General features: G+C 40.7%; 1 protein-coding gene across 1 annotated transcript; it reads left to right on the forward strand.

Moving 5' to 3' along the window:
• The first annotated feature begins 267 nt into the window (after positions 1-267).
• Positions 268-14840, forward strand: pitpnc1b (phosphatidylinositol transfer protein cytoplasmic 1b). Its single transcript, XM_063879499.1, has 10 exons — positions 268-892; positions 4358-4506; positions 7337-7425; positions 7667-7674; positions 7818-7889; positions 9221-9313; positions 9991-10146; positions 10976-11039; positions 11167-11253; positions 12726-14840. The coding sequence occupies exons 1-10, from the start codon at positions 845-847 to the stop codon at positions 12872-12874; spliced, it is 915 nt and encodes a 304-aa protein (XP_063735569.1). The 5' UTR covers positions 268-844; the 3' UTR covers positions 12875-14840.
• Positions 14841-14927: the final 87 nt, after the last annotated feature.

The following is a 14927-nucleotide window of genomic DNA, read 5'->3' on the forward strand; positions in this document are numbered from 1 at the left end:
GAATATGCATCAAATTCAAAGACTGGTGTCAACAAACTGAGTTAATTAACGTTGCCAGATATAGAAATGATAGACTGTGGAAAACAGAGTTGGCGACAGAGAGGAAAGGACAGATAAAGATCAAAGAGAGGAAGGGAGAAGGGGGGAGGTGACACAGGTGAGTTGGTTGTAAAGTACAGTGGGCGGGGAGTGGATACTATGGGAGGGAGAGCAAAAGAGATAAGGAGGGAACAGGCAAAGGAATTTTTGAGGAACTGAAAGCAGCGGAGGGCAGCTGAGGGGAAAGGGAGGAGCGCCAAGCAGACACCAATGTTACACATGAGAAGTCTTAGGAGGATTTAAACAAAGCGCAAGGAGGCAGAGAAGTGAAAGAGCAGGTGGAGTTGGTTGCCTTTCAATCTTAGCTCACAGCTAATTACCACTTTCTCACTGTGGTGAAAGAAGGCAAACAGAAACTAAGTGAGAAAAACAGCAAACTAAAAAGGGCAGGCAAAGGCAAGAGAAGAGAAAGCAGAAGTAAGCAAGACGGCAGCTAGAAAGTCGAGTGCAGGAGATTAATTGAGGAAGAGAAACAAAAACAATAGACACAGGGCTGTGAGGAGTGAGCGAGGGAGGAAAGTAGAAATTAAAAAGCGGCAGATACTCATTGACAGAGAGAGACTGGACTTAACTCATTGGATTACTGACATCAGCAAAACAACGGAAGAAGAGCGTCAGAAAAGAGGTCACTGTGGTCGAGTAGCAGTGCAGCTTGCCTGAGCCTGTCTACTATGCAACTGAGACAGCTGAAATAGACTCGAGCAGAGACACAGTTCACACAGACAGTCCTCTCTGTAGCTGCACCATGTTGATGAAAGAGTACCGCATATGTATGCCACTGACTGTAGATGAGGTAAGTGTGTTTGTCTTTCCCACGCTAGTACACACAACTCTGTAAATTGAAAGAGGGGGGTTTTATTTCTAGTGTTAAAGTATTGTTTCGACTTGTTATCTCGAAAGTGTTAATGTGCTGATAAGAAAAGTGCCAACAGAGCACAGACCTCCTGCGGCGGCTCTGTGGGAGCTTTGGCACACTGGAGTAAGCGCGGTGTGTTCAGCATCAACAGTCTCGGCCAATCTGATGGAGCCAAAGCACAACACCTGGCCGGCAGCATCATATCGCTGCTGTTGTGTCTAAATTATCTCCCCATCTGTCTGCTTCAGTACTTCCCTCGCATGCGTTTGCACACCACGCAGCGCAAAACTAGTCAGACTGGTTATGGCTTTGCAAGACCTAAACTCAAACAAAGGCCTGCAGGCTTAAAAACAAAGGTGATCCCGTTGGGGAAAAAAGGTGGACAGGAGAGTGAGTTATGCGCCAAAGTGCCCTTCAAAAGGAACGTCCTCATCACACCCCACACATTGCTTTCCCTCCCCCCGTCTACAATTCTACCTGTTACCACAACAATGAAAGTGACAAATAGCATTCCAAAATAGGATTTACAGTATCTGTTCAGGGCACACAGAAACTTGAGCTGCCATCAAATCCTCTTTCGCCTGAAGGTAATGTAAGTTTAAGTGCAGCTTATTTGAGGCAGTTTCACATATTGACGGTTACATCAGTCCAAGACATTAACAAAGGCCTAACCCTTGCCTTGCCTTCATTTTTATAAAGGGAATAGTTTAGATTTTCACATTTGAAATTTCTAAGAAGCAGTTCAGTGTTAACACAATACAGCTTATTGTGTCGTAAGGAATGTTCACTATTGTGTTCTGCTGTGGGAAAATCTGACCAGTGGCAGCTGCAATTCAGGTCGTATAGTGGGTAAAACCCCTTTACCACTTACCAAAAAACCCCACATAATAACAATGCTAATCGTTTATAGTGTCCATCTGTAACTTGGTGACCAAGGTAAAACAAGATGGACACACAAGAAAACTAATAAGAACTGCTTCACCGTTCCAAAAAATCATCAAGTTACCGAATCACTAACTGAACTTTGAAAGAGAGAATGAATAAGTAGCAGATATAAAAACCAGTAAGCACACTCCAAACTGTTTACCAGCCATCATGTTAGTGATGTCTTATGTGACACACCAGAAAAAATAACAGAAAGGCTCTGCTTACTACTGAAAGGAGTGTATCACCTATTTTTTGTTATTGATAGTTTCCCAGCAGTAAGTATTAAACAAAACAAAAAAAGAATACAAGCACTAAATTGGTGAAAACAGTATTAATAAGGTCGTTGGTTCAATTTTCAACTTCCTGTGCATGGGCTAAATCCGTCCTTGAGCCGCCCTGTGGTTGTCACTTTGCACAGAAGCAAATGCATGATAAGTTGAAGCAACATTAAAAGGAAAATTAAATGTGGCTTCCTTGACACTGCTCAAAAGAAAAAGACTAGACAGCTGTACAGATGTGCCATTCTCTTTCCATACCTTTTCCTTTGAGCTGAGTACACAGTTAATTAAAAATATTTACAAAGGTGTTTGTGTTTGTCTTGCAAAAAATAAGTCTTATTGTGTTTGTCAGCGGACAGCTCCAGGGTTACATAACAAATTCAAGTTTTTGCTCTTAGTATTTGATCACCGGATATAAAAGTTGCAACAAGCTTTACTTTAATCATATAATCTTTCATTTCCAGTCGACATCCGACTGACACTATCTGCAGAGTCTCCACCCCACGATGATGAGCTATATTTACACTCAGGAAGTTATGACAAATTCACAGCTCGGAAACTTGTCCTTGCCATTATTTTGTTGGAAGAGAAAACATGCCAAAAGCTTTCGATGAATGGTTCTATTCACACATCATTCACCAAAGGCATGCACATTGCATAATAATAGTGATTTAAGGCAGGATAAGTGTTTTTTAACTTCCTGCTAAAATTAGTTTTCTAGAAAGTCAAAGAGATTCATAACCTGTGTGGGAGGGGCTCGCTGCTCGGTAGTCTGTTAGTCTGAAGACGGTGTAAAAGCATCCATCGCTTTGATTAATTAAGTCCCATGAATACCCAATAAGTAAATATTGAATGTTGACATTACACTGTAATTGGAATAAGGAGGAGGAGAGCCACAATGATGTCAACATTGCACAGTGAAGGATAGCAAACTGAAATCTGCCCTCCTCTTTCCCTCTGCCTCCCCATCTTCCAATTTTAATTAAAAAAATACAATATATAGGGCACAATGAGTTACGGTATGGTGGTCACAGCAGAATAGATAGTGGTTTGTAGTATCATTTTTTCATATTGACTTTAAAATCTCAGTTTGCAATTAGAGGGAACACACTGATGTACAGAGGAACACTGTTGAGGAGGAAAAGACAGAAAGCAGCATCAGTGCAGAAACTGAAGTATTATTAAGTAAATGGTTCAAAAGGAAACACACAATCAGTCAGGCCACTCCAGATGCCCAAAGGCCTCGTCCTCTTTAGACTCGCTAAGAGAAACACTCCCGCCTCATCAGCATCGAGCACAAACTGGGGCTGCAGCAGAGAACAAAGTCCCATCCCCCTCTTTAATTTAGACTCCAGTCGTTCACCCTCACCGGCCAAATTACATTTTGATGTCAGATATGGTCACTTGAGGGAAATCTTTATACACAGCAAGTGACTGTTTAAAAAATGAAGCGCAAATACAAAGCGGGCTTCTAAGCAGCACTGAGTAAGTGCCTGTCGAGACAAAACCATACTCAGCAACTATGGCTGAACCTGCTGCCTGGACATTTTTCTGTCATCACTCCCAACTACTTTCTCTAAGTCGTTGATGGTTATTATAATTTCCTCGATGGAGTAAATGGTTTAATGACTAGTTGTGGTAGTATTATTGATTGGTTATTGAAGTCATTAAAATGTAATATTACCTTGTGGCCCACAGTTTGAGAAATGTTCTCTGACACCTTGGATTTAATGTTTCTTAAATGTGAAGTCACTTAAATTTAGGTCAAGAACCAAAGGCAGAGGATCAGTCTAACAGGACAAAAAAACATGCAATCAATGTATAGAGTAAGGGGAAATAACAGTCAAATAAATAAAGTCAAATGTAAACTTCATAAATACTTTGCCCCCGACAACAGACAAGGTGTGGGGTAATGATTAAGGCAATATTTATACAAAATTAGCTAACATTAGCCTCAACATGCTAATGGTCTGACCAAATCAAGAGAAGCTGTAACAATAATATATCCAAAAGTGAAGTAGTATTTTTAAGGATATCAGAGATAATACAATTCAAAATCACTTCAATTATTACCTTGATGCTTTAGAGATTTTGCTTTGTGCTTCAGGTTTTTTCATCACTGTTTGTTTCTCTCTCTCTTTCCCCTCCCCATCCTCACCTTCATACACCTCACATAAAACCTCTCGCCGGGCTCCAGTACAGGATTGGGCAGCTGTACATGATCAGTAAGCACAGCTGTGAGCAGAGTGGTGATGGAGAAGGGGTGGAGGTGGTGAGGAACGAGGCCGAAATGCACCCGCAGCACGGCCAGGGTCAGCTGACAGAGAAGCGGATCTACCTAAGCAGGTAGAGTGCACACTGATTGCAATGCTGTTCTAATGAGGCACTAAAACTAAGAATCCCGGTGATTTGCAACCTGAGCCTTATCATCAACTTGTCGGCTCTGTCATTATGATAACTGATTGTGTTAGAACTTTGATCTCTTACTTCACCTTAAGGCTTTACACTATGTCACAGGTATCACTACAAACACGCGATTAAACATAGATTCAACATTGAAACACTCAGTTTCGCAGTTCCCACATATTGAGTTCAGGAACCCAGTTACTGAAACATGTTGAGGCCTATTCCAGTTTGGGTTACAGTAGACATGATATTGTACCGTGAACTCATCAAAGTATATCATCCAGTGTTGTGATTGTACAAGTTCAGACACAGCTGCGAGCAACACGTCATCGTGGGAAAAACATCTCTCTGAGCCATTGGAGGCTGGTCACACTTTAACGATGTGTGCTCATAACAAAAAAGATCAGAGATACGAGTTCATCCATTAAAATGATGTTGACACTTTAATTAGCATGAATTTAACAAGCATTTGTAAAAAAAAAAAAATGAATGAATAAAGACTTACTCAATGTCATAACAAACTATAATGTAGTTTTAATCCAATGTAGATACGAGAACAGTTGACTTCGGGAGATGGTGCAAGTTGTGAAGATTGGCACAATAATGATTTTACATCCGTACATTAACTATGGAAAAGGGAAACAGCTAGCCCAGCTCTATCATAAGGTAACAAAATCCACCTACCAACTCGTCTAAAGCTCACGAGTTCACATATGTTGCTTGTTTAAAATGTACAAAAAGTGAAAAAAATCAGGGTTTGCTGCTTTACATTCATTTATTTCCTGGACTATTTATTGGCTGTGAGCAGTTGCCAGGTAACCAGTGGACACTCCAGATGTTAATGCTTTAAACCAAGATGAAGTCCAGCACAGATCCCAAATCTACATTTCCCTTTAACACTGCAGTTTTGGGAAGATTTAACACCTGATACAGCAGATTGTGTTGTCTTTACACAGAGTCAGGCTAGCTGTTTTCTATGCTAAACTAAGCTAGCCAGCTGGCTGCAGCTTCACATGAGAGTGGTATTCATCTTCTCATACATCTCTCTGCCAGAAAGCAAATTGGCAAATTTCCCCAAATGTCAAACTATTTCTTTAATGTGTTTGTTAACAACTATGACTCCTCTAATGATTCATTAACCAGCAGTGTATTATAATTATATGAATTATGTAAAAAATATCTGAAAGCTGAAGCTCTGCAAGAAATCGAATAAGAGGATCTTTACTTCTAAGACCAAGAGTGCAGTTTAAAATGTGTCTGTCATACATTCAGATTCACAAATGTCCTCATATGTATTTATAACTATAAATTAATACCTAATTACGTTTTTATTAAATGCTTATAAACACTAAAGTGCGAGGCATTAAAATAAAGAAATACCCAAAGAAAAAAAGGTTTAGCTTCAAGCTGCAGCCCTAACATGACCTGAGACATGTCAACACCTAAATGTTGTAATTTTGTCAACTGCAGGAACTTGCAGCCTTGTCCATGTTGTTGTGCTGAAAGAAGTGCTTTATGTGCTTTTTCTTCAGCATGACAGACCATTAATCAATACATTTTGATAATACAGAAAGCTCAGTCTAAAACAAAAAAACAATCAGATTTATCTTTTAAATCCAAATGCAATCTCTAAGCCTATGCTAACCTTACTAACTCCTTGCCCTTATGTGACCTCAACTCTTTTCCTAATCAACACCATAAACCCAAGGCCTAATGTCAGATTTAATAAAGAAATTAAAGTTGAAAAGCTAATAAAAAAATATATTTGAGCATCATTTAGCACTATCAGTAAGCAAAGGAACACAAGTGAAAGCAAAACCAACGCCCTTTTTTCTCGACATTGTTTCTACAATGAAAGAACGTTTATGTGGTTTTGGAAAAAGGCAAACGCAAATAGTATTACTCAGATAAATGTCTCTTTAACCAATATAAGTTACCCCTTGTCTCAATTATTAAAAGTCATTAGCAGATAGTATTGCTATTATTTGTGAACATGACAAATTGTAACATTATGCTTTGTTACCTGCAGGAATTATGCCTGACGGCCATGTCTGTACTATTGTGCTGAAAGTAGTGCTTTCGTTGCTTCGTTTTCAGAGTGACAGGCTATTAATCAATGCTTTTTATTATAGAGAAAGCTCAGTCTTTTAACTCTAAATTCATTCCTTAACCCTAAGCTAACCTCACTCATTACCCTAATGTAACCTCAACTCTTTTACTAATCACCACTCTAAACCCAATGCGTAATCCTAAAATAAACTCTTACAGAAGTAAAGAAATGCTCTCACTGTGGAGGATTTTCCTAATCTTTCTGTGCTTGTGGGACATTTGGTCCTCATTAGTAAAGATATGCTGGAACACACACACACACACACACACACACACACACACACACACACACACACACACACACACACACACACACACACACACACACACACACACACACACACACACACACACACACACACACACACACACACACACACACACACACACACACACACACACAGAGTATAGTGAGTGCATTTCCTTTCAATCATTTCTTGACATGTGCCTTGGAAGCTACAGTAACAATTCATCACCACAGGTGTAATTGGGAATGAGTCATAAAAATGAATGCTGTGGTGAGAGTAGCCTACAGGTAATCCGGCTATAAATGGCACAAAAACCACTTAGGCTCTCTCCGTCTCCCTCTATAATCTCTCTCCTACTATTCCTCTTTTCCACTCTCTAAAGAGACTCTTATTTCTTCCTATTTTGCATTCAGTAAACTGCCAAGCTGGGTGAGATCATTTGTCCCGCGATTCTTCTATGTGACAGAAAAGGCCTGGAATTTCTACCCGTACACCATCACAGGTTTGTGTTTGAGCGAGTTTGTTTGTGTTAAACATCATTTAACTTTCACCTCGATGCATTATACAAAACTTATTTACTTTTAACAGCTGGTTTTCCAAGTAGCATCAAATATTCATCAATATGTTTGCATGTATTCCCCCGTGGTAATGTGTATGTGTGTGAGACCAATTGCGTGCTCATGCATGTATGAGTAACTAATGCCGTTTCTCCCTTTCCATATTGAATGTCCCTGGTGCTGCAGAGTACTCAGTAAGTATTCTCACACATCATTTACTGTACATGAATGCAACAGAGCTCATCTCTCTCTAGTATCAGTGGATCTAATCTGCAGCCTGCATCCACCCTATATCTCTGCCCCTTTTTCCTCCCTTTTTTACCTCGTCACCCCGTAGGTATCATTCATCCCCAAGTTCAGCATACGCATTGACACGAGATTCGAGAACAACAACGGCGATAACGTCAATGTGAGTATGAGAGGGAGCAAGGGGAGAGAAAGATGGAGTGATTATGGAAGAGGGGGAGGAGAAAGACAAGGCGCAAGGAGAGAAATTGCAATTCTCTCTGCAGCGCAAAGAAAATGATCACCACATTGATGTGCAAATTACAAGGAAAACAAGCAAAACATACAATGCAGTGTTGGAAGATCTATTAACCATGCAGTGGCGGTGAGCACGGAAGCCATGCTACAGTCTGACCAAGGGAAACACACACACACACACACACACACACACACACACACACACACGCAACCCTGTCTGTGCCATCAACAACAAGAACCAACATGTGGACGTGCAGACGAGTTCAGCGTTAGAGAAAAATGTGGTGTGTCTTGTTTCATGTCGTGTCAAGAACAAACATGACGTATTTCATTATTTTCTTTTTATGTTATTTATATTTTCTCCATCACATTTATAAATTAGGAGAACATAAATCAATTATATATATTTTTCTTTTAAAGCTGTAAGTACTTGTAACATTGAGTTACTAAACACAAAACATGTACAAAGTTATGGCAATAACAATAATAAAATATGGCAATTAGTTATATATTAAACTGCCCAACAGTTATAGCAGTTATATTCAGGGACAAAACAATTAGTCTGTTTTGATAATCTTTTACATCCTGTTCAAATGCCAAACATTTCTTTCTGTCTGACAACAAAGACATATTGACAAGGAGACAGAGGCAACGTCATGCCCTGAAAAGAAAGTAAAAAGCAAAACAATAGATCCAGAAAATGCACCTCATTCCCTAAGAAGGAGAAAGACCTTGGATTGACTCAGACCAACAACAGCACCACAGGAGCGTGGCGGGCTATTATCTAACGGCAGGTTTCCCTTATTTGTTAGTTTTCAACTGTGAAATGAACAACTTCAGCGGGGCATTAGAACACATTTAAAACAAGGTCAGATTAGAGTGCAGCCCCCCCTCTCTCTCCCTTGCTTCCATCCGTTCTCTCTCTCATTGAAAAATGTATTCTGCCCTCATAACTCTTTTTCTTTTCCCCCCATCTCTTCTAATATCTCGCATACGTCCTTGTTTTTTCTTTTCCCTCCCATCTCCCCCTCCTTCATCTGTTCTCTCCTATGTTTGCTCCAGTGTGATTTGCTCCAAGGGCCTCGGGGTGGGATAAAGTGAGGGGTGTTATGGTGTGTGACCTCAGTTTTCTACACAGTTACTCATCTACTCTCACCCCCCTCTCCTCTGAGTGAGTGACTGTATGCGTGTGAGACTGTGTGTGTGTGTGTCTGCTCTCATTATACTGTATGACCTCCCCCATCTGTTTGGGTGTAGGTGTTTGGGGACATGCCGACTCCAACAGAGAATGTGAGTTTCCTGGATATCCTGAGTGACCCCATTCCTGAAAAGCACTACAAAGAGTCAGAGGTAGGCACTGTTCTGACACCAATGTTTGTTTTGTGTGTTTTTGCAAACAAAAAGCTATGAATTCACTAAAGGAGTAGTTCTGGCATGTTAAGTATTACGCCTTGGGTTACACAAAAGATCAATATCACTTTCATATATTTGTACTGGATGACACAGGAGTGGATTTTCACCTATGATGTTTCCCCTTTAATACATTTGCTATACTTTCGTGTGTGTTTTTGCTTCTAAAAGAGCATTAATCAGTAATACACACAATCACGCTTTTTAAAATGTACATTTTGGCCCCACAAAGCTTTTAAAATTCTTAACTTCCATCAAGTCTTTAGGATCAAAGGTCAACTCACAGGCCTGGGTACACAGGAGCATGCATACCAGCACACATATGCATGCAGACAGACAGATGAAATAAGCAAACACACCAATCTCATAAAACAAGAGACATTGAGGAAGTAAAATCACAACCGCTTTCATAAAGTGTGCTATCTCACTTTTAATGTCATAGTTGTACTGAGGAAATAATCTGTTTGCACCCCCACACACATAACATCACGCTCAAACAAACACACACTCGCAGTGCACATCTACAGATCCATAGCTTCCCCCCAAGACGCTTCACAGGGCCAAAGTTTCTGCAGACTCAGCAAGTAACTTATAGACCCACTGTTTACACCGTGCAGGACCCGAGTCACTGGATGTCAACGAAAACTGGCCGAGGGCCTCTGAAGCAAGGCTGGAGGGACGACCACAAGCCCATTATGTGCTCTTATAAGAGGGTGCAGTGCAGCTTCGAGGTGTACGGCTTCCAGACAAAGACTGAGGATTTCTTACACAAAGTGAGACTGAGCTTTTTATTCCTGTACTGATAAATTAATGTTACAAGCCCATATAGGTGTAATACAAGGTTGGGAAATTAAAATGTATGAGTAATTGGATTTCATAAAGTGCTTAACTTCATTCAAGCATTGATTCCTGTATTTTTGAGCCTTTACAGTAAAATGATGATCCTGAATAATCCTGATTTGTCATTTGTTACTCGCGTGAGCAATGTGCTATATTTTCACATAAATAAATCATACAGAAATTAATTTATATACATTAGTATGATTACTAAGACCACTGCCAAGAAGGCTCTCAGACTCAAATGACATCCTCTACCATTCAGTAATCCAACCTCAGGTCAGATTTATTTGGAAAATTCCTACACTACAAAACCATAAGAGGGCCTCAGTTCTTCTGGCCCAAACAAAGAAGAGGTTTTCAGAGTTTCTCACAGTGGAACAAGTAAAAGAGCTGATAACCATGAGGCAAAGCACCTATTCACAAAAGAAAAACCAAAAGTACTAATAACATAACTGGCAACGCCCTTTCTGAGATATTTTTACCGCAGCGAAAAGGTATTTACAGGAATAGGGTTTGGTTTTGTCAAAAGGCGAACGCATAAACACTTCTAAGAAAAGATTCCACTTGTCTAAAGTTACTTCCAATCTCAACCGTAATCTCATTCAGTTGACATAATTACAAGATAGCATTGTTTATACTTCTACAATGACGTCCGGTCACTTTTTGCTTGATGCATTTCAAACACGTCAGCATACTTCTAAGTTTAAAGCACTTAGTAGCATTTTTATCATGCAGTGTTTTTGTTTTCTGGTATTATTTTAGGCCATCCGGGATATTCTTCTGGTGGGACACAGACAAGCAGTCACATGGATAGACGAATGGCACGGTGGGTCTCATCGGAAAACACAACAGAACTTTTTTTTAATATAAAGCCTTTTAAATGTAATAGATATTCCGTTCTCTCTGCTGATACTTAGTGTGTTGGTGCGGGCTTGTGTGTTTGTGTCCCACAGGGCTGAGTTTGGATGAGGTGAGAGAGTACGAGCAGACGATGCAAGAAAAGACCAACAGCAAAGTCAAATCCAACCTGTGCAACACAGGTGAGGTTGCATCTTCTGATTATACTGTACAGAAATACGACAGAGCATGGGTGGGGAGACAGGGGGGTGAGTGAAAGAGATGAGAGAGAATATGGCTGGATGTGAGACCAGTGAGGGCAGAGAGAGATGAGTATGAATAGAGTAGTCAGTTTGAAATGTATATTTGAGCTCAGCTATAATGATATTTGCATTAAATTTAAGCCTAACACGCAGCAGATACAGCAGGCGGTGTAGAGGAAGTACAGAGAGGCAAAAACATATTTTTAGATCATTACGAATTTACAATGAACCTGAACAGGAACGTTATATTTATTTAGTAAACCATGTTAACCATTGCTGTAAACAGACTGTAATATAGTATAAATGAAAATGGTGTAATGCTTGAACAGAGGCTGGTTGTGCCTAAACTGTGGCCTACAAGTGCCCAGATGGCTGGTGTACATCTGTGGGAGCAAAAAGGAGAGGGAAGAGCAGTCAGGAGGCATTTCACTTCACAAAGAGCAGTGAGGAGGGAGAGACGGAAGGTGTATGCCCAGAAAAGGGCGACAGAAAGACAGATGTAAGGGGGGGAAGAAGAGAGTAGGCAGGCTCATGAAGTGATAATGCCACAGCGTCCATCTGAGTAACAGTGTAATGCAGCCACCTGCTGAACTCTCCCCATCAACAGCCCTCTCAACATAAATAACAAGCCATTGCAGCACTTAGCTGCAAATGTAAGCCGTAGTGGGGGTCTGTGTCTGGGCATATGTGTTGTGTGCATGCATGTTAGTGCGCGTGTGTGCGTGTGTGTGTGTGTGTGTGGTCACCCTGCCCCCTGCTGGTTAGTCTGGTGAACCTCAGCTTGATGTGAGAGATATCAAAGGTAGTATTCCCACTATGGCCTGTAGCTTCTTGCTGCCTGTGCTCTCTCTCTCTCCCTCTGTGTGTGATGATGAGAGACATCAAGCTGCAACAAATCTGCAGTCATTGCTCAACCTGCTGCAGCTCGCTGCACTGCCATGACCCCCTACAGGCCAAATGATGCCACTGCGTCTATTTCTGCACAGGCCGAATGATAGTTTTCATTTCATTCATCTGGCGTAATAAAAGTAAATGGATGTCATTTGCTCAAGAGAGTCTAATGAAAAGCCGCGTGTGTGGGTTGAATACCAATGAGGGATTTAACTAATGGGAATCTAAGTGTATGACACAGATCTTAAGAATGCTTAAATTAATTGAAACCCCAAACACAGTTGTTCCTCTGTATCTCTTATTCTCAGTGCCTCTTTTGCCTTTCTTCCCCTTTTATCTGTGTACCTTTGTTTCTTTCATGTCATGTGCATGTCATTGTCTCTTCATCTTTCTATCTGTCAACTTCAATTAGATTTATTAGCATCACATGAAACGCATTTGTGTTGTCAAAGCAGCTACAGAAGAAGAATTGTGGATGAAGGAAAAAGGAACAATTAAAAAAAACTCTCTTTCTCTCTCAGGCCCACCGGCTGCCACTCGTCCTGCATTCTCTCGCTCCATCTCAGTGACAGATGAGCGCTCACTAAAGAAGATGGGAGTGACGACTGTGGACATGTCCGACTCCACATTGCCAAACGGCCACAGTCGCCTCCACTCCACCCCTGAATGAGGCCTCTCGCACATACTGTACAGCGCAAACACACACAAACCACTGTCAACATTCACCAGTCATGTGATGTTGTCTCTCAAACACTGACACACCCACATGCATGGTGACACTGACAGGCTTACACTTATTTACTCTGGGATGAGCCAGATAAAAAGATCAGTAGGTCTTTCAAATCAGCCTTTCATATATAAGGCTACAGCCAGCAGCTGGTAAACTTAGCAAAGCATAAAGACAGGACACGGAGAGAAACCATACAGTATATTAGCAGGTTAAATCTTGTTTGTTTAATGAAAAATAATTAATACTTCTTTAGGTGTGAGTCTACTGTACAGATTTTTGATTAAAGTAATTGCTGTTTTCACAATTTATATTTTTATGCAGATTAACAAGTGAGATATAAATGATGTTTATATGAACAAGATGGATTTTGGTGTAAGTCTACTGTAGCTGTTTCCTCTGTTTTCAGTCTGGCTTCATACTTACTCATTATCCAATTCTTGCACAGAGAGCCAACAAGTACTTTTCCTAAATATCCTTGCAGACTAGTGTTGTCACGATACCAACATTTTTGTTTCGATACCGATACCAAGTCAAGAATTGTGATTTCGATACTTTTTCAATACTTTTCTTAAAAAAGGGGAAACCATCTGAAATGTCATTATTGTGCTTTATTTTAAACACATTATAGAATACATTATTCAAAAGTGTACATTCACTTTGGATAATAACACGAGAGTTTTTATTCTTTCCCCTCTCCCTCTCTCCCTCCTGACAGCCAGTCATATCCGTCTCATGCAGCTCAATGATCCAGTAATGAGTGACCCGACAGTGAAGAATAAACATATTTATAACTATTTTATCAAGTTCCAGATGTAGATAAGATAGTTAAGTGGGTTAGGTCTTAAAATTGAATTACGTGTTTTGCTCCGTGCACCGGTCCCGTCACAACAGGCGGAGCTGCGGCGGTGATCATGTAGAGCTGCGTGTTCTCCGTCAGCAGAGATGTAACCAAAATACTTTCAAATTTCGTTTCTTGCGCCATTTTTGTCAACAAGCCGAGGCACATCGGCAATAGCACTCGCACTTGCAGCCATGGTCTCGTTTTGCCACATGATATGACAGCTAGAGCCTGCATGAGAGAGGGGAGGCACTGCAGACACGGCTGGAGGGAGTGGAAGCAGAGCGCTTAACAATGCAATTCATAAAGTACCGATACTAATGAAATGGGGGAATCGCTGCGTTTTTAACGGCAGTGTATCGCGATACCTTTGTAGTATCGATGCACCGTGAAACACTATTCCAGTCCACCGTGTAGTTGTTCTCTTTACTGCCTGTTAAAAACACACAACTGCCACACAAGAACACAAACTCTTAATGCCTAACAACAATTTATACTGTTGCAATCAAAAATCCGTCCAGGGTTATCTACCTGGAAACGTGGTGCTCTTTTTTGTCGGTTCCTCAGCCATAACTGAACTCAGAGACCACCAGCGGGGCTCTCCAATAGCTTCCCAGCCCCGGCCCGGCAGCCTACAGACAGATGCATAAGGAGTTTAATAGAGTGGATTTAATGAGAGAGAAGAGGAGGATGGGGGGGCTGTCAGTGCTATAGATCTGCTCCCCTCTCCACATCAGCCAATAGGTCAGACCAGGGTATTGACCGAGGGAAGTGAGGCGTTGTATTGGTTCCTTGATCACTTAGCTGAGCGCAGCAAATGGGTCAAGCCAGGGCTAAACTATGAGCCAATGATATCACCATTGATAAGATTATTAGCTTAATTTTGTAATGTAGATTTAAAAGAGAATGGGTTCTCATCATCAGGGATCAACAATGAAATACCAGTTTGCTGTCCTTTTTTTGTAAAAACATTTAGTTTGAATAAAGTGTAAAAATGAATCAAGTGAAAGATGTTTGTGGAAATTAATCTTTTGGATTTTTATCAATAAATACAATTTCCAATGAGAATTCACCAGTGTCCTGATATCTACATAGATGGAGTGAAAAATGGACTTCACTGCACACATTATCAGCTGTATTTGATCAGTATTGAAC

The sequence above is a fragment of the Eleginops maclovinus genome, chromosome 3 (genome assembly GCF_036324505.1).
Source record: "Eleginops maclovinus isolate JMC-PN-2008 ecotype Puerto Natales chromosome 3, JC_Emac_rtc_rv5, whole genome shotgun sequence".
NCBI lineage: Eukaryota > Metazoa > Chordata > Actinopteri > Perciformes > Eleginopidae > Eleginops > Eleginops maclovinus.